Source organism: Spermophilus citellus (assembly GCF_964194105.1).
Source record: "Spermophilus citellus genome assembly, chromosome: X".
In the NCBI taxonomy this organism is placed as follows: domain Eukaryota; kingdom Metazoa; phylum Chordata; class Mammalia; order Rodentia; family Sciuridae; genus Spermophilus; species Spermophilus citellus.
Window position 1 is genome coordinate 72,071,291 of NC_138190.1, and position 18,510 is coordinate 72,089,800.

An 18,510-nucleotide genomic window follows, 5' to 3' on the forward strand; every position below is an offset into this window, starting at 1 on the left:
CATGGAAGGTAAGGGAGCAACGGCAAATCACTGGTGGGAACTCAGCTGAGGAGTGTAAACGGGGAAAGTGGAGCCTTGAGGGGGAAATGAATTACACTGTGACCTCTCCTCCCAGCACATGACAAAAGATGCCTTCTCTCACGGGCTTCCACACTTGTGCACGCATTCCTGAAGGCCTCATGGAAGTCCACGAGCAAAACCTGCTCCTGGTGGCTTGGGGTCCCCACCCAGCCTCATGAAAGAGGGCCATTGATCAGATGTGAACAACATGGAGTGGTCGTGGTTTATTAAGAAAATTCCTGAGGTGCTGTGGCCACGGCAGGGGGACCTGCACTTAGGAGGGGGCAGAGTGAGCAGGGGTACATCTCAGGAGGCGGAGGCTGCAGTGGCAGGGGTAGAAAGGGGCCGGGCACACAGGCTCCTCACTGTTTGTACCTTGCCAAGTGGGGATGGGGGACAGAAAACTGGATCCTGGCAGGAGCACAAAGACCCCTCTCAGCCCTCAGCCCAGGGCACAACCATGGCCGCACCCACCTGCCACCTCCAAGCAGCCTGGAAGGAGGAGCTCTGCGCTGGCACTGAGGGAAGCTGAGAGCTGGCCAAGCCCCACCCAGGCCAGGGGACTTCAGGGTCACCCTGCCTCTCTGTGCTCTCCCCCCCCCAGCTGGGACACAGAGGTGCTCCATCCCTGTGCCCGGCAGCCTCAGCAGCCCACAGGCGACTCCAGGCACTGGGATTGGGCACGCAGGCAGACAAGCCAGGCCCCACTCTCGCCCAGATATGCCAAGAGCTGTCATTGTCCCTACCAAACACCAGGCAAGGTGTCAGCCCGGTGGAAGGCTGGACCCCAAAGCCATGCAGCAGACCCCAGCCAGAGCCTGCACTGGCTGGTGGATTCAAGGGGGCCCGAGGTTTGCTGCTATAGGCAGATGGAGCACATATGAACCCCCATTCCCTCAAGGGGGTCTGCCTACCCCAGGCCCAATCCAAGAGGTAGGTCACCATGGACAGGGCAACTGGTGACGGAGGCATGGACTCCCAGAGTAGGATGTCCACCCCAGCCACCCCATGGCTGCCCTGCAGTGGAAGGTCACAGTGTGCTGAGGACATGAGCCAAGGCAAGCCCACCCTTAACACTGCCCCCTCATCTGGCCCCGCACCCCTCAACAGGAACACACACACACAAGCAGCTGCGGCCACACGGTCACTTTCTCTAGACCCCAACTCTTCCCTTGGCCTGATCCAGTCTCTGCCCTGGATAGGTCTTATTTCCTCACCTAGATAAGCAAAGGCAGGACCCTAGTTCCCAAGGCCTTTCTTTCCAGAACATTCTCTGCTCTGTGAGATTCTCTGTGTGTTCCTGAGGATGTGGAGCTTCTGCAGAGCAAGAGGCTAGGAGTGCAGTGAGGAGCTCTGAGGAAGGAGGGAGCTAAGAGAAAGGCCAGGAAAAACAGAGGAAGGGAGAGAAAGGGAGGGTGAGAGGAAAGCTGTGGAAGGGAGGGGTGAGGCCAAGTGGGCTCAGAGGCTGGGACCAGTCTCTGCCACTGAATCACCCTCAGCGCACCCTGGACCCATGGGCACCCAGAGCCCCTGAGCAGACCTCAGGATCCTGTCCCCTTGCCTGGGAGCCTTGCACATGTCCTTCTGGGGCTGTGGCTTCCACAACAAAACCTGGGAGGGTGAGGAAGAGATGGAGGGCAAAGAAAGGGGGCTCTTCCTCTCTACCACACGCTCCCCCATCAGCCCACATGGCCTGCCCTGCTGCTGCCACCAGACCCTGAGCCCAACACATTGGAGGGCTGCTTGGGGAGGGGTAAGGCTCTCACAGTACTGCCCAGAACTGGCCTAGCCCAACCCTGTGACAATGGGTCTTGAGGGCTTAACTGTGTGTTCAGGCCACTAAGCCCACCTCCAGACAACCACCCCCTGCTGTCCCTGAAAGGCAGCCCTCACAAGCCCCAGGAGGCCATCAGAGAGGGGTTGGGATGTTCAAGGGTCACTTAGCCAAGGGGTTAGGCTCTGCTTGGCTTCAAAGTCCCTGTCCCCTCTCAGAGGGCTCTTCTCCAAGTATACCTCCCCCCCCCACACACACACACCACCACCACCATACTCCTCCAAATACACACCCTCTCACTAAATAATGCTTCGGATCTGATTAGCATCAGCTGGGGTTCCCCATGCCCAAACATATGGTTCAGATAATGTGGTGCCCAGACCCTGTCTGGATCAGGTACTTGCAAAGATGGGGATGTGGAATGGAGTACCAAGTCACAGCAGCCTGGGTCTCTGCCTTTTTGGAACTCCCACTCCGGTGGGGAGAGACAAGTGTAGCCTATCCTAACAGAGAATGCCTATCCCAAATGGGTGGGCAGGATCTGATGTCTCTGGATTAACAGACCCCCAGGATTGAGACTCCTGGGTCAGGGGCTAGGATCTCTAAATCTGGTTTCTAACCTGCTGCTTCTATCACAGAGATGCTTGGTGATCTGGCAGAGAATCTTGCCTTCTCCGGACCTCAGTGTGTGTGTGTGTGTGTGTGTGTGTGTGTGTGTGTGGTGTATAATCAGAGTCTGATCTAGGATCTCTTGAGTGCCCTTTCAGTAGTTCAGGATCCGTTACAAATCTATGGTGAGAAACCCAACCAAGTTTACTATTTCCTCCATATCATTTGGATAGGATCAATAGAGTGTACCAGGGAAAGTAGCAGGCAGTGCCCAAAGATATAGAAAGCTGCCAACTTTTAGAAAAGCAAAGTTCTAGACACTTTGAGAGATCCCTCTGGGTTCAAAGAGGCCTTGGGATGAAGCTTTTAGGCAATGGGAGTTGACCAAAAAGATGCTGCAAGGATAACTGGGCGGGTAGTGGTATACGCACATGAGGTACAGAATGATGTACAAAGGGGTCATTGACAGGGGGATAGGAAGTAGGGAGCTACAGTCTAGGTGTTAAGAAGCAAGGATATAGAGTTTGAAAGCAATCAAACAAAACCGGGGGATTGTATAGAGGGGCAGATAGACAACAGAATGACCAGGGGAAAATAGAGGCCGAGGGTCAGACATGTAGCAGGACAGGAAGACAGGCAGAAGCATGAACAAGCAAACACCAGACACAGAGGCTAAGAAAGTCTTAGCAGAATCAGCAGTAAAGGACGTACAGTTTTCTAAACACCTACTATGGGTTAATAGCCAAAGAGTGTAGGCAGTGGTAGAGACGAAGGGACAAAGCCAGATGGACAGCCAGGATAAGAAGATGGGACACCTCTGGAATAGAGCAAGAGCTGTCCACGATTAAGAAAGCAGGAGCGCGGGGTGGAAGGCCTGAAAAGAGGGGATTGTCAGCCAGAGGTGGAGTTTGGCAAATGGGCATAGGGCTAATAGAAGAAAACGGGACGGGGACGGAAGCCAGGGAGCCAGTGAGGACCGGCAGCTTCGCGAAGCCAGCGCCGGTAAGGCAGCTGCGGGAGGCTCTGGGCGAAGGGCAGCCCAGCCCTGACCTGACCGGACCTCCCCGCCTGGGTCTGCAGGGCTCTGTTCACCTGGATTCCAGCGCGGCAGGTCGCATCGGGTGCCCTTCACACCCCGCAGCGTCCACGTCCGGGGTTTCGGGAGCCACAAGGCCGGCCCCCAGCCCCGTGCTCCAGCCATGTGTCCGTGGGTGCCGCGCAGCGCTGCGCTGCGCCAAGAGGCTCTGGAGCCTGAGATCCAGCAAGTGTGCTAGTCCAGCACTGGCGCCTAGGGTGGTTGCACCCGGACTGAGCCTCTGGCCAGGGAAGCAGGGAGGGAGCAAGGGAGGAGCTGAGGGAATGAGGGCTGTAGTCTCCCCGCCCCCTCAGTAATGACTAGAAAGTTCCACGCCCCCACCGTGTGCGGAACTCTAATCTAGCTATGCTAGTCTCAAGTCATCTACTCTGTCACTCTCTCTCCCCAGTGCCATTAGGTGGGAGTCCCCTCGTTGGAGTCACTGTCTAGCCTTTTCCACCCTGACCTCCTATTTAAAAGGTATCTCACCACTGATCCCCCCCTTCCTGCTCTCATACCCCTGTGTGAGAGAGTGGGGGATGTCCTTAGCTCCTCTACCTCCTATATGCCCCAAATGTCACCAACCAGGTGACATGGAAGAAGACTTTGCACTAGATTGGAGAGAGGAATGATGATTCCCAACATCTTGCCAGACTGACACTCCTCAGCCTCCCACACCATCTCTCTCTCTCTCTCTCTCTCTCTCTCTCTCTCTCTCTCTCTCATATTCTCTCTCTCTCTCTCTCTCTCTCTCTCTCTCTCTCTCTCTCTCTCTCTCTCTCTCTCTCTCTCTCTCATACACACACGCACATGCCCAAATGCCCCATTTTCCCGCTGGCTGGCAAGAGCAGTGCAACCAGCTATGTTCCAACAAGAGCACCTTAAAATCCTGCAAGTACCAAGACTGTTCAGAAGTGGACGCTGTCTTTTATAAACTCTGTTATATTACAAATGGGAAACCTCAGGCTCAAAAATACAAATGGCTTAGCCAGCATCTATACAGGGACAGTTATCTCTATGTGGCAGGACTGTTGTGAGGATTTGAAGGGCTGAGTTCACAGGGTGCCTGGCACAGAATACAGGCACCATAAATAACAATTAACTTTTAATCTTGAAGAGCTCAGTAGTGGGGACCTATCCCCACTGATACACAAACACACACACCTGGAACTTGGACTCTAAGGTACGTAACCCCCCACCCATAGCAAGCAAACTTGTATCACCTGATTTGGAGGTGGTGGGAGAGCCTGACTGATTTCATTTACAAAGCTAAAAGTCACCAGCTTGTAGATCCAGTCATTTCCATTTCATTTCTCTCCAAGGCCAGTATGGGGCCCAAGATTTCCATACTGGCTCTGCAAGAACTGTGGCATAACATGGGCCATGACTCTTCTCTGAGCTTTGTTTGTATTTCTTGTTTGTACCCCTTATCATTTACAAAGCATGTTCAACATTGCCATTGTGTCATGGGTCACAGCCCTTCCCCTCTATCCTCTCCACACTGGGTGCCTCTATTCTGAGGGAAGCAGCCTTATGTTTGAGCAGTAGTCTAGGAAAAAGGAGAGTGTTCAGTTGATGTGTGCTTATTGGCATGAAATTTGAACCCACTTTTCATAGATTTAGTATCCAAAGTGGAAGAGAATTAGAAGTTACCACGTCATTCTTCATGCCATCACCCCATTCCCCCAGGTTAGTGCTGGCAATCAAAAGGCATTGATAAACTAGTTATCAACGGAATGAATGTACTGTTCTTGTGGAGGCCAGGACATCCCAGAGGCACACACTGAGTTCATTTCAGAATCAAGGCAGAATTCCGACTGCTCCTCCTTTCATTAGGCCACTCTATTTCATGGAATTATTTTTTTGTTTTCATCAAAAATCAGTGAAATCAGGAATGTGGGGAACTCATTCTTCTCTCCCAGCACCTACTGGCCTCTCAGCAATCACCATACTGGACTAGGTCAGCCAGAGCAAATGACCACCAGGATGCACCCTCTGAGCCCAGCTTGGCGCCACTAAGCCTTTGATTTCTGAGTTTCCAGAAGTCTCTTCACTGTCGTTGCCACAGGGGCAAGTTCCAGCCTGAGGAAAAGGAGGCCCCAGCCAGCTTCCTCCCAGCATAGGAGTTTCCCTTCTGCTCTCTGGTTGGCCGTGAGCATGGTGACACAGCAGCCTAGAAGGAAGGGCGGCAGTAGCCATTTGCTACCCTGCTAAGGCATCTCTGTCTCTGACCAATCCCTCCCCTATTTCCTGAGTTCTAATGCTTCAGCCCTACCCTTAAAAATGATACAAGAGGGCTCCAAAAATTAACTTGAATCACAGAACCTCCGAGCTGGAAAGGACTGTAGAGGTCATTCACTCCCACAGCCTCCCCACTGCAGGAATGGCCACTGTTGGCAGAGGGGGGCATCTTACCTAACCTCACACAGCTTCAACTTCCTTCTCCATAAAATGGTCAGGATTAAACCTAACTGACAAAGTTACTGTGGGGGGGGGAGAGGCAAGAATGGATTTAATAACAGCTAAAATATATTGAGCACTAACTATGTGCCTGCCATTGCTCTAAGTGGTTTTTTTTTTTTTGAGAATTATTTAATGTCAACCACAACCCTCTAAGTAGTTGTATTTTTATTATTATTATCATCATCATAACCATCATTGTCTTCATCACCCTCCTTTTACAGAAGGACAAATTGAGGGATGACAGAAGTAATGTAACTTGCTAAGTTCATTCAGCTAGTAAGCAGCAAGGACAGAAGTTAAAACCTGAATGTCCATTATCTCCCGCACAATGGTAAGGATCTTCTTTACTCTAAAGAATGATTGGTAGGTCATGAGGGTTCCTGAGCTCAAACTTTTTGCATTGGTGTCATTTTTGTATTCAAATACCCTCAGGGACTGAGGGAGAAGATTGTGAAGCCTTTGGGGGTGGGGGCTGAAGATGTAACCTGAAGCTTTAGCTCCACACAGGGAATGTCTTTGAAGTTCCTGCTCTTATCTTAAATATCTACTTGCATTTTCCAGTTTATATTATACACACACACATACACACACACACAAATATATATATATATATTTCTTATACAAATTGGTGTTTTCCTTCCTCTAATTTCTACATATGATTTAATCTTTGTGACAAGTTTGGGTGTGATTTTCTCAAAGTCACACAGTTTGGACTGTCAGCTTGGGCTAGTAACCTTCATATATACCGCCTCTGAGGCCACTCCTCTTACCTTCCTGCCTTCACCCCCCTTCCCACTAGATCTATTGATTTGTTTATTGGCAGCACTGGGCCTTATTCCAATTAGGTTGTCAGCTCCTGAGGGCAGACATTAGTGCCTCTTCCCACACCTCATCAATCCTTGGATCTGAGCCCAGAGCTGGGCAATACACAGGGCTGTTCCTCCATTCATGTTTGGTGACTATATCCTGGCAGGTGACAGTCTCTTGGTCCTAGTATCTGTTTGCTGATGGATACAGCATTTCACACAGGAGTTCTCTGCCACCACACCCCCCAACACCTACCCCTATTGCAAAAGTCCAGCTTCAAAGGTGGCTTCTCACAACTGAAGGGACAAGGTCATGCTTTTTTTTTCAGTACTGAGGATCAAATCAAGGGCTTTAGGCATGCTAGGCAAGTGCTCTACCATTGCACTATGTAACCAGCACAAGTCCATACTTCTACGGTGGCATTCAAATGACTGCCCAAGCTCACCCAGCAACTCAGCTGGCATTCCAAAAATACACCAAGCTTCATTAACCCTCCAAATGTGTTACATGTGCTCTTCTCTTTCCCAGAAATTCACATCCTTATTTCCTTTACTTACATCACAGTCATATGGTGCTTTCAATGTGCCTGACCACCACTCTAAGCTCTTTGCACATTTCAACTCACAAATTTCTTTTAGAAAATCTGTACAAACTATTATTATCCCATTTTATAGTTGAGAAAACTGAGGCACAAAAAGGTTGAAGTATTTTCCCTATCTCCTGTACCTGGAAGAGTCTTATGTATCCTTTGAGTAGTTCCTATGAATAGCAAAAGTCATTCCCTTTCTGGATGTGTCCACAGCTCAGCTACACCAGCAGTCATTCTATATTGAGCTTAGTTATTTATATATCTTCCTGCTCAATAAGAATTTGAAATCTCTGAGAACAGGGACCATATTTTATTATTTATGGCCTATTCATTGCTCAGGAAGGGGTACGACACAGAGTCTGTCCTTAGAGAATATTGATAAAAGGTTTGAATAAATGGTGAGTGAGTGAGTAAGTGAGTAAGGGAGGGAGGGAGGAAGAAGCCCTGAAGCAGACTTGACCAAACCAAATAATGACTGAGAGATTGGGGGGTTTCTTTCCCCCATATCATTGCGGTGGAGGTACATAAAAATGAATTGATGACCAAACATGAGATACGATTGCAGGTGAGGCAACACCCCCTCCCATCCAGCCATTCATGTGGCTGGACCAAACCTGGCACCCTAAAAGAAAGCCATTCTGGCCAGTGAGGCATCTAGTGAGCCATGAAAGGCAATAGCTCTGCAGGCTGCTCTGGAAAACTGAGCTTGCTGGCTTCTCTGTTTCCCCATCAAAGGCCCCATGACTGCTTCTACATTCAGACAGATTTCATATGGAAAAGATGGAAGGACTTAGATGTCACCCCAGAGAATTGAGGTTTGTTGCTTTTGGTCTCAAACATTATACTTCAGTGAGTTTTCTCTGTCCTTCCCTTGCTGGCCAAATGAACTTTGTGGAAAAGGAAAGGGGAATTTGGGCATAATTCTGGTTTCAAACCCTGGCTCTGCCATTCAGTAGTTGTGTAACATTTGGCAAGTTACTGAGCCTCAATTTATTCACCTAAAAAGAAATAGAAAGTTTTGCCAGGCCTGGTGGCACACACCTGTAATCCCAGTTCCTCAGGAGGCTGAGGCAGGAAGATGGAAGTTGGAGGCCAGCTTCAGCAACTTAGCAAAACCTGGTCTTAAAACAGAATTTTAAAGAGGGCTGTGGGTGTAGTTCAGTGGTAGAGTGCTTGTCTAGCCTGTGAGAGGCCCTGAATGAGAAAAAATGGGGACAAGTTATTGAGCCTAAATTGTTCAATAAGATGTGTTTGTCAATTGCAAACTCATCCTTTAAGTCTTCACCTCACCTCATTGTTTCTTCCTGCCCCTGTGCAGGCTGCTCAGTTCTAATGACCACTTATTTTTCTGCTTTTATCTGGGAAATAGTTACAGTGCCCACATACACCTGTCCCCTATCCCCATTCCTTGGCCTTAGGACACAAACCTTCACCTATGTCAGAACTTGCAGAAGTTCCTCCTCCTCTTCGCATTGCCTGGCAGGGTGTAGCACCAACATACCCTGTAGCAACATATACCCTGTGGTCTAGTTCAGGGTTCCAGGCTCTATCCACTTAAGCAACCAGCATGGTCATGATCAAAGGCTGCTTTTGTGTCCCTGGAGCAGTTTGCATCTTGGGGATCAGAACTCTGCCTCCTGCTAGGTGCAGTGGTGCACGACTGTAATCCCAGTGACTCAAGGAGACTGAGGCAGAAAGATCACGAGTTCAAAACCAGAATCAGCAAAAGTGAGGCATTGAGCAACTCATTGAGACATTGTCTTTAAATTAAATACAAAAAAAATAAATGGCTGGGGATGTGGCTCAGTGGTTGAGATTGAGAGCCCCTGAGTTCAATCCGAGGTACCAAAAAAAAAAAAAAAAACCTCTTCCTCCTGCATCCCCCTCTTCTTGTGACAAACTAGGAAGGCCTTGTTTGCATCTATCCCTTAGTATGTCCCCCTGGACTTTTAGGCCAACACATGAGAGGGCGCTGGGTCCACATAAGGCCAGGCTGGAAATGGTGGGCCCTCGTTAAACCTCTGGTCCATCCCTCATCATACAACTGGAGCTCCTAAGTTCTGTCTGGAAGGAAAAGCAGCTCTAGGCTCTGGCCCAGGCTTTGCCCTGCAGATCCAGTCTTCCAGGACTGTCACAAGACCTGAGTAGCTCAAGAGTTTCGGTCAGAAGAAGAGATGACCGAGAAGCCCCAAAGTTTTCTAGGGGCATTTCTCCCATAACTTCTCCTCAGTGTGGTGTCCCCAGGCAACCTATGTTGAGGTCCTGGAAAAAAAAGTTGGCATCTCATTGGTTCTTAGCCAATCAGTGTTGGCAATGGCCCACTCTCCACAGATAGGGGTGCACACACACTTTAGCTGTGAATAGGGCAGAGTGCCAGGTCCTCCCCACAGACTTCCCCTCCAACAATGAGTTGGAAGTCAGGCTGCAGTCCGGAACCAGAGAAGAGGGAACCTGCAAAAATGCCAACTCAGGCCAAGAGCCCGATAGGAAGGCCTGGATGGTGGAATTTAGCTGTGGGTCAGCTGCATCCCACCGACTGGAGAGCTAATGGGAACCCTAACCCCTGTGCAGTGAGATACCCCAAATGGGTAGAGAATTGTCTTGATGTCTGCGGTGGGCCAAGCAGGATATGAGTCTCTGAAATAGACTGAAATTAAGGGCCTGTAAAATTGAGAGAAACTTCCTTGTACTGCACATAAAGCCTGAGGGGCTGCCCCCTCTCTGCTGGCCTGGAAGATGCCAAGCAAGCTGAGATTACCCCCTCCCCAGGCCTGTCCAACAGGGTAATTAAATCTGCATATATATTTTTTCTCTGCCTTTTGTCTCAGTTTGATGCTTTTACTTCTTTAAAAGCTTTGTTTACCCTCAGAGATTGCAAAGATGGAATTTTTGAAAGAATGTGTTTCTTTTATGTTCTTTCAAAGATAGCTTTGAAGAAAACCTATTTTCCTATCAGTTTGCCTCTGAATATTTTCAGAGTGGCGGGAAATCAGAGGGGCGGGCAGTGTAGCCTAGCCTCTTCCCCAGGCCAGAATCAGTGCCACCTGGTAACATGTCCAGACACCTCCCTTCACTCCTGCTTACCCTCTTTTCCTAGCATTTGTCTGACCCAAGTCAGGGATGTCTGTTCCGTGTTCCAGTTTAACCAAGAAGCTGTTCTCTTTGACCAATGTACCTGGTGGTGCTCATGCTGTCTTTGGCTTGCTGTGCGATTTTGAGCATATTACTTGCCCTCTTGGAGTTGTGACAGCATCATCTAAACATATACAAGTTTAGTTGGACTAGATCAGTAGTGCAGGAAGAGCCTCAAGTTCTGCTGTGGGCTGTTGCAGGAAGAACAGGGCAAAACTGAGTCAGGAGACTCCAGGCCCCCACCTTGCTTCAATTAGCCATGCTGTTGGTGTATTTGATATAGTGGGGTTTCACATAGGATTCACTTTGTGGGGGCAGGGAGAGTCTGCATCTAAGAAAGTTGTAGTCAATGGACTAGATGTGTTCTTGCACCTGGGCCTCAGTTACCTTACAGGGTATAACACAAGTGAAATGCCTAGAGTGGCAACCAGCACAGAACAATGGTAATAATAATAATAATAGTGACCATTTTTGAGCACTAACTATGCATTAGGCACTGTTCAAAGGCTACATGGGGATCAACTTAATTGATTCTTCCAAATCTTCTCAGAAGTCACTATTATCATTTTCATTTTTCAAATAAAGAGACTGAACAGAGAAGTTTGGCAACTTGTCCAAGATCACACAGCAAATGAAGGGTACTACTGGAATTTGAATAAAGGCAGTTTGGCTCCAGGACCCTCATTCTTAACATGTATTGCTTCTCCATATATATTTGGTTATTTTTCTGGTTGTTGTTCTCTTTGGCAAATTGTTTCCCACCGTCTTTAAAACGGGTCAACCTCATCTTGCAATGTGACTTTGACTTAGATTGTGGCTGTAGAGTGGGCAACTTAGGACCTATTCTGGCAGCCAAACCAGGCTGTCCAGTCCCCTCATGTTGGTGTGCCATATCTGCCTACAGTTTAGGACCACTTCTCCAAAGACTGAGCAGTGGAAAAGTTCTGAGTTTGCTCTAAAAATAAGGACTGGCTCATGTGCTTAGAGCCTAGAAAAAATCAGGCAGGAGATCTGGTGGGAACTTTAGAAGGTGGTGGGATGCCACACATGGTATAGGACTCTGCTGATTTGTTCCGTTTCAGGTCTTACTGACCCTGTCACTGTAAATCGCCTCCGTATTCCTGGCTCAGCCTTCTTCTTCCCTTTGGACTCCTTTTCTGGCCCCCTCAATCCTTCTCTTCCTCTCTCCTCCCTCTCCTTGCTCAGCAAGACTCATAATAACTTGCTAAACCACAACCCTCCCATTTCTTCTATTTCCACTTTCCAGGGGAATTTTGCAGCTGGTCTCCACTGTTTCTCTTGATTGAGCCCCCACTTCTCTCTGACCACGCCCATCTCTTCCCTGGCCCCACCCACTTTCCTTAGGCTAGTTTCCTCAACTTTAACCCCCTCAGCCCACAGGTAAATTGCAGAGGCTTATCCTTTCCCCCCTTTACTTGGTTATCAGGGCCACTATCTCCCTGGGCAAGTGTCTTCACTTATCTGGGTCTCAGTTTCCCCATCTGAAGGAGGTTGGACTAAATGACATCTGAGAAGCTTTCCATATCTAATTTCCAATAGTTTTCTAACTGGTCCATTTAGAAAATTGAATCTTCTTGGCCACATCTTTCTATTACCTTTACACACACACACACACACACACACACACGTTCTTTTGGGGTAAGGAACTTCAAAAACATTAATTGAGGCCAGAATCTGAGGAACTGGTTGTCTAGTGAGGCACAGAGTGGAAACAAGATTTGCAGAATTTTCAAAATAACAAAAGTTCATGGGGACAAGGAGGCTTGGCCAGTGACCACTTGGTGGAGGAACAGAATTCTGCAAGCTAAGTTACTTCAGAAAAATGGTCCTCTCAGCCAGGTTTGGCTTCATACAAAGGCCAAGGAGCTATGTGGCATGAACCCTGCAGGGGCAGAGCACAAGTTCCATTGCCCCCCAGCATCATCACCTGTCCATTCTGGACAAGTCAGGGAAACTAAGAGCAATGGGGACAGAGCCCCTGATGCGCCAAGGTTTCTGTTTCAAAGGTGCTTAGTCTCAAGTTGCAGAGACAAGTATGGAGATAAATAGGCCCCCTTGCAGGCTCCTAGATGCTTTCATCTCATTTTTCCTTTACAACAGCCTGTGAGATAGTGAGAGAGGAACTGTTATCCCATTTACAGATCAAAGAGGACACAGAATTCACTCCAGCTGATCTGATCTCTCAGAGGCTCAACCCCAAGTGTTTAGACCCCAGGGCCATTTCCCTGTGCAAAACATATCTGCATTTTCAGGAGCTTTGACAATACAAGAGTTTTGGAAAGCTACAAAAGCAAACCAAACCAAAAACCCTCTTAAGAGTGGTAACTCTGGAAAGGAGGAGTCAGGGGTTATGGGACTTTAGATCTTCATTTTATATGCAGATACATTGAGATTTTTACTCCGAGTGTGAATTTTTATTTTTATTTCATATGTGAAAGGAAATAGCTTGAACACAAGGCAGAACATGATCTTATAACATGTCTGCTATGAGACAGACACTCAGTATTCTGGGGATTCAAAAGAGGGAGGGGACAATATTTGAGCTGGGCTTCAAAAAATGGCCAAAGTCTAAACAGATTGAGATGGGGTGCCGGGAATTCGAGAATTCCAGAGGCTGCATAAGTCAGCCATTTCCACTCAGCAGCTGTGGTTGACTTCTGGGACAACAGGCCTGCCTAGAAGGAATTCTTCCTGAACAATCAGGTACACATAGTGGGTAAGATTTCCTGTTTTCTTTCCTTTCCTCATTTTACATTGTGAGATACCTGGGCCAGAGTCCAGAGCTTGGGAAACACCTGCTTTCATCCACATGGCTCTCACCTGGACTGTGATCTTGGTTTGCCTAGGACATGTCTGGCTGAGCCAGTTCAGCCAGGCGTAGGCAGAAGGAACCATAGGGAGCAGCAGACATCCAAACAGAAAGGGTCCCCAGCCTAGCACCCTCTCCCCAAACTGCTTTTCACCAGAGGTCAAGATTGGGTGTCAAACTATCAGATTGATCACATTTTTGGAAAATTACATTTTTCACAGTTTTTGGAAAATCAAGGCCAAACCCCTTTCCAATTAACGCTAGTAGAAACACAGAATGTAGGAGCTTGAAGGACCTTAAAGGTTACCCAGTTCAGTCCCTTCCTTTTAATGGTGGGGAAATTGGGGCCAAGACAGAGGGACTTACCCAAGGTCACAGAACCTATTAGCAGCCAGGTCAACACATCCTGCCTGCCTATACTTAAGTCCCAGTGATGAATGACCCTTGCTGTGAACTGGGCCTTTTAAGAGGCGCTCATTGGCAGACATAAGAAAGACAGCACATCTGGTCTTTGGAGACCTGAGGTGTATGAGGCACATTTGATCTTTCTATCACTCCCCACTAAAGTTCCCCTCTGGCCTGCATGCTGCCTCCTGGAGTGAGGTGAGGCTCTGGAGTCAGCATTCAACATCTGCCCTCCCCATCCTAGAGGCCTGAGGCTCATTCCTGAGGCCTCAGCTCCTGCTTTTTTAATCTTAAATCAGACTTCTGGACTGGAGAAAATGCCTCCTCCTTCCCCAATCCTACTTCCTGGGCTACTTGTCATGTTAATTTTATCATCATTTAATAACTATAGTTTTTGTGTAGTCTGTGAGATTATAGAGCATTCCCACCCCCTTCATCGAAGTTAGGTCCCAAACCCAGTAGTTCAGTATATGGACTCCATTTTATTTTATTTATTTATTTTTGGTACTGGGGATTCAACCCAGGGGTACTTTATCACTGAGTCACATCCCACTCCCTTTCTTTTCTTTTTTCTTTTCTTTTCTTTTTTTTTTTTTTTTTTTTTTTTTTTTTTTTTTGAGACAGGGTTTCACTAAGTTACTCAGGGCCTTGCTAAATTGCTGAGGCTGGCCTTGAACTTGTGAACCTCCTGCCTCAGCCTCCCGAGTCACTGGTATTACAGTTGTGTGCCACCATACTCAGCTGGACCCCCCTTTAAAAATTGAGAGAACTAAGGTTTAAAGAGATGATCACACGGTTAATAAGTGACGGAGTTAGAATTCAGACCCAGAGGGCCGGGGATGTGGCTCAGTGGTAGAGCATTCACCTAGCGCGTGCGAGGCCCTGGGTTTGATTCTCAGCACCACATAAAAATAAATAAATAAATAAATAAAGGTATTGTGTATAATTAAAAGAAATAAATATTTTTTTAAAAAGAATTCAGACCAAGAGAAGCGTGGATTCTCCAAACACTGAGTTATTTCCTGTACACTGATTTGCCTTTTTGCTTGTTTCTTGGCAATGATGAATAGATGGATGGGTGGACAGAGGGATGGATGGAAGAAAGAATTCCCAAGTGCTCTCTGTGGCTGGCTCTATATTAGAGGTTACAGAGAGAGAGGAAACAAGTTGCTACCCTCAAGAAGGCCACCATTTCAATCAGTGCTTCTTGCACCAAAGCACACCCAAATGACTGGACACAATGAATTCCATCTCCACTCAGCCCCTAGAAGCTGGAGGAGAATCCCCTGAAGCCAGAAACAAGTAGGAAACTTGCATCTTACAGGTTCTTGGGAACTTAACATGCTATTCCACAATAGGTCTATACTTCTTTTAGTATAAAATGTTAGTTTGTCCCCAGATCTTCTAACTAAAATAAGCTGTGGTAAGCAGATGCTCTTGGAAGCAACATACAGGAAGAGGTTCTACTTATCTCTGGCCCCAGGGGAGACAGTGGTATGGTTTTGTGTGGTGAACTTCTTATTATTCTGTGAAACTAAGATTTGGGTAAATAAGGCTATGTGTTCAGAAATGCCACACATATGACATATGTACATGTGTGTGTATAGGATATCCAGAGATGGAAAGAGTTGATTTCTTTACAGGTACATGTGTTTCTCTGGCACCCAAGGACAAGTCACACTTCTAACCTGGCAACTAGCTGTGAACTAGGCATGTTCCTCAACCAGAAACCAGAACCAAAAAGGATCCCAGAGATCCTGGGAAGCTTCCTTCCAAAACACTTTTTTTTTCATTGGTCCTTCTAGCAACAGGGTAGGGAAAAAAGATGGCACCCATTTCCCAGTAATAGAGAGCTGAGAGGGCAGAAAGCCAGGCAAACGCACAGCAGTATTATTAGGGATGATGAAGTAGTTATCCTGGGAGATACCTGGGCACTGACAAAGCACTTCCCTGCTTTTGTTGGGGTTCTGAAAACAAGGAGCCAGCACTTTATAAAGCCCAAATGTTGTTCTCCTGTTTGCACATTCTCTAATTATGTCTATTTTTATTTTTTGTTTTTTTAAAGGAGGGCTCTGAGTACCAGTCTGCTTTGGTGATCCTCAGAGAAACAAGAAAGGGGGCTTGGATTCTCTCTTGGGCCATAGGTTAAAGAAGCAGGACATCTCTGGGGAGCCAGATATGGTGATAACAGCAGTGAGATCAAAGTATGACAGTTTCAAGTGGCGGATAGGGTGGGGGAAGGGCTGGAGATTCTGAAATGACTGACCCTCCCCTCCTTAAGAATCTCCTTTTGGCCTTTTTCTCTTTCCAAACCTTGAAGGGCTTTGTGTTTTGTTTTTAATAAAGGAGGCTGTTCCCTTCCCCTGTGGAATGTATTCCCTGAAATATCCTGCTCCAGGGACAAATGGACACAGGATTGGAAGCCTCTGTTCTCAGGAGCTCTACTTCCTATGTTTTCATTTTTCTTCTTAAAACGCAAACCAAACCAACTCTTCCTGTTTCTGGGTTTGGGATGTGGAAGGTCACACAGCAGGAACCCTCTAGCAAACAGGTCAGAAGGGGCCACTGAAAACTACCCCTTGGCTGCCCTGCCATGGGGGAGGGCTGTTTGAGTGAAATTCTGTCCTATGGAAAGAAAAGGAGGACAAGGAATGGCACTCAGGTTATGGTGAGGGATCAGCTAGGCTTATGATACCAGTTTGTTCTCCTCTGCTTTGGCCCTATCCCCAGGAAGACCAATCCCTGGGCACCATGGAGCCTTCAGAGCTCAGTGACTAGTCTTCAGCCATTGGTTCCTGTTCATTGGGAATAAGGTTAAGGAAGTCATCAGGACTGTCATTCATATATATATATATATATATATATATATATATATATATATATATATATATATATCCAAGGGTCACTTAACCACTGAGCCACATCCCCAGCCCTTTTTTATTTTGTATTTAGAGACAGGGTCTTGCTAAGTTGCTTAGGGCCTCGCTAAGTTGCTGAGGCTGGCTTTGAACTTATGATCCCCCTGCCCCAGCCTCCTAGCTGGGTATGGTGTGTGCCACCATACCCAGCTAGGACTGTGAGAAATTATTTTTAAGAGCTAGAGTTTTCATTTCGAGGAGGGACAGATTCTGGGCAGGAAATTGAAAATGAGTGGAACCTGAGTTCCAGTCTCCATTTTGTTATCCTCTAGCTATATGCTGTGGTGCACATCATTTACTTTCTTTGGGTTTCCCCCCAGCTGCAATGAGAGCATTGGTCCATATAATCTCTAAGGTCCCTTCCACCCCAGGAATTGGGGAATTCTAAATGCCAGCTGTCATAAGGAAGAAGGAGCACACTTCTCTCCTAAGACTCTAATGAGTTAAAAACAGGATCACTGGGTAGAATTTGTTGTAAGGCGAGGTCTCTCAACATAAAGTAGAACTTTCAACTGAGTATAGAACAGAAAAGGCTTCACTCTACCTGGAAAGTTTGGTCAGAACCTGAGTGGGCACAGAGCGGGAATGGTATAATGGTCAACCAGGAGCTGGGCATGAGTTCCACAAACCTGTAATCCTACTAACTCAGGAGACTAAGTCTGAGGATTACAAATTCAAGGCCAGCAGGAAGATTACAAGTTCGAGGCCAGCTTCAGCAACTTTAGTGAAGCCCTGTTTCAAAATAAGAACTAAAAAGGGTTGGGGTATAGCTCACTGGTAAATTTCCTGTGGCTTCAATTCCTAGTACATAAATAAATAAAAAAACAAAGCCAGTTAGCAATTGAACACTAAACTCAAGCTATGATCTCCGCCAACCTTCACTTCCATGTGGTAGGCTCCAGTCTCCACATGAAATCTCCATGGGACCTCCAAAAGGTAAAATGGATTTGGTTGAATGAAATAGACATGCGATATCCCTCAACTTTGAACTCTGATTCCCTAGAATTTCTGGGGACCCAAGGGGTCCTTAGTATTTGGTTTGAAAAGCATTGATTAATATGGTACTTAATTGCCCTTCCAGCATAGAGATGGAGGGCAACCTCAAAGTTTTAAATGTTGGGTTGAAAATGTGCTTTACATGGATCTGCACCACTGGTTAGCACTATTGGGCCCTCAAGGCCCTGTCTTAAGACATTATATCCTCTGGAGTCAGTGGAGCTCTGTGTTGATCTATAATAACTAGTTCAGAGCTGAAATCATAGGGAAGAAAATCTTCTGAGAAGAATTCACCAGTCTGATTACCAGAAGTTCTTTTGCTATGCCATCAAAAATAAAAGATAGTCCTTGGCAGATTGATTGTTTATGTGAGGCCCTGTGCTTATTTCTGGGAATACAGGGATTAGTCAGATGTAGCCATTGTACAATAAGAGCTCATGGTCTATAGGAGAGACAATAAAGGAAAGAAGCCAACACAGAACAGTGTGATATGTTGTAACGGAGATATGGACATGATGGGAAGGGAACGGAGTCCGAGGGTGGCTTGAAAAGCCAAGATGAAGAGGGACTACCAAGAGAGTCCAATATGAGTGTTCCATGTTTGTCCAAGAACTAGTGTGTTGTCCCCTGGGGTTTGGAAATGTGGTGATGTGATGTGTGATGACCTTGAATACCAAAGCAAAGAAGTTGAACTTTGGTCAAAGGTATAAAACAGAGTTGTTGAGTTTTTGTTGTTGTTGTTTTGCAGTACTGGGGGTTGAACCCAGGGCCTTGTGCATGCTAAGCAAGTATGCTACCAGTGAGCTACACACAGCCCTAAAATCTTCTTTAAAAGAGAGAACTCTGGTAGCA

General features: G+C 47.1%; 1 protein-coding gene across 2 annotated transcripts in view; it reads right to left on the reverse strand.

The window, feature by feature from the left end:
* The window catches only part of STARD8 (StAR related lipid transfer domain containing 8), a 76,090-nt gene that overhangs the window by 36,732 nt on the left and 20,848 nt on the right, over positions 1 to 18,510 (reverse strand). The window contains exon 1 of one of the 2 annotated variants that reach the window (XM_081276777.1): positions 3,536 to 3,745. The exons of the other annotated variant lie outside the window; for it this stretch is intronic. Coding sequence (XP_081132903.1) covers positions 3,536 to 3,644 — 109 coding nt within the window. The 5' untranslated portion in view covers positions 3,645 to 3,745. Of the gene's footprint in view, positions 1 to 3,535; positions 3,746 to 18,510 lie in introns of those variants that run through there. 2 annotated transcript variants of the gene reach the window in all.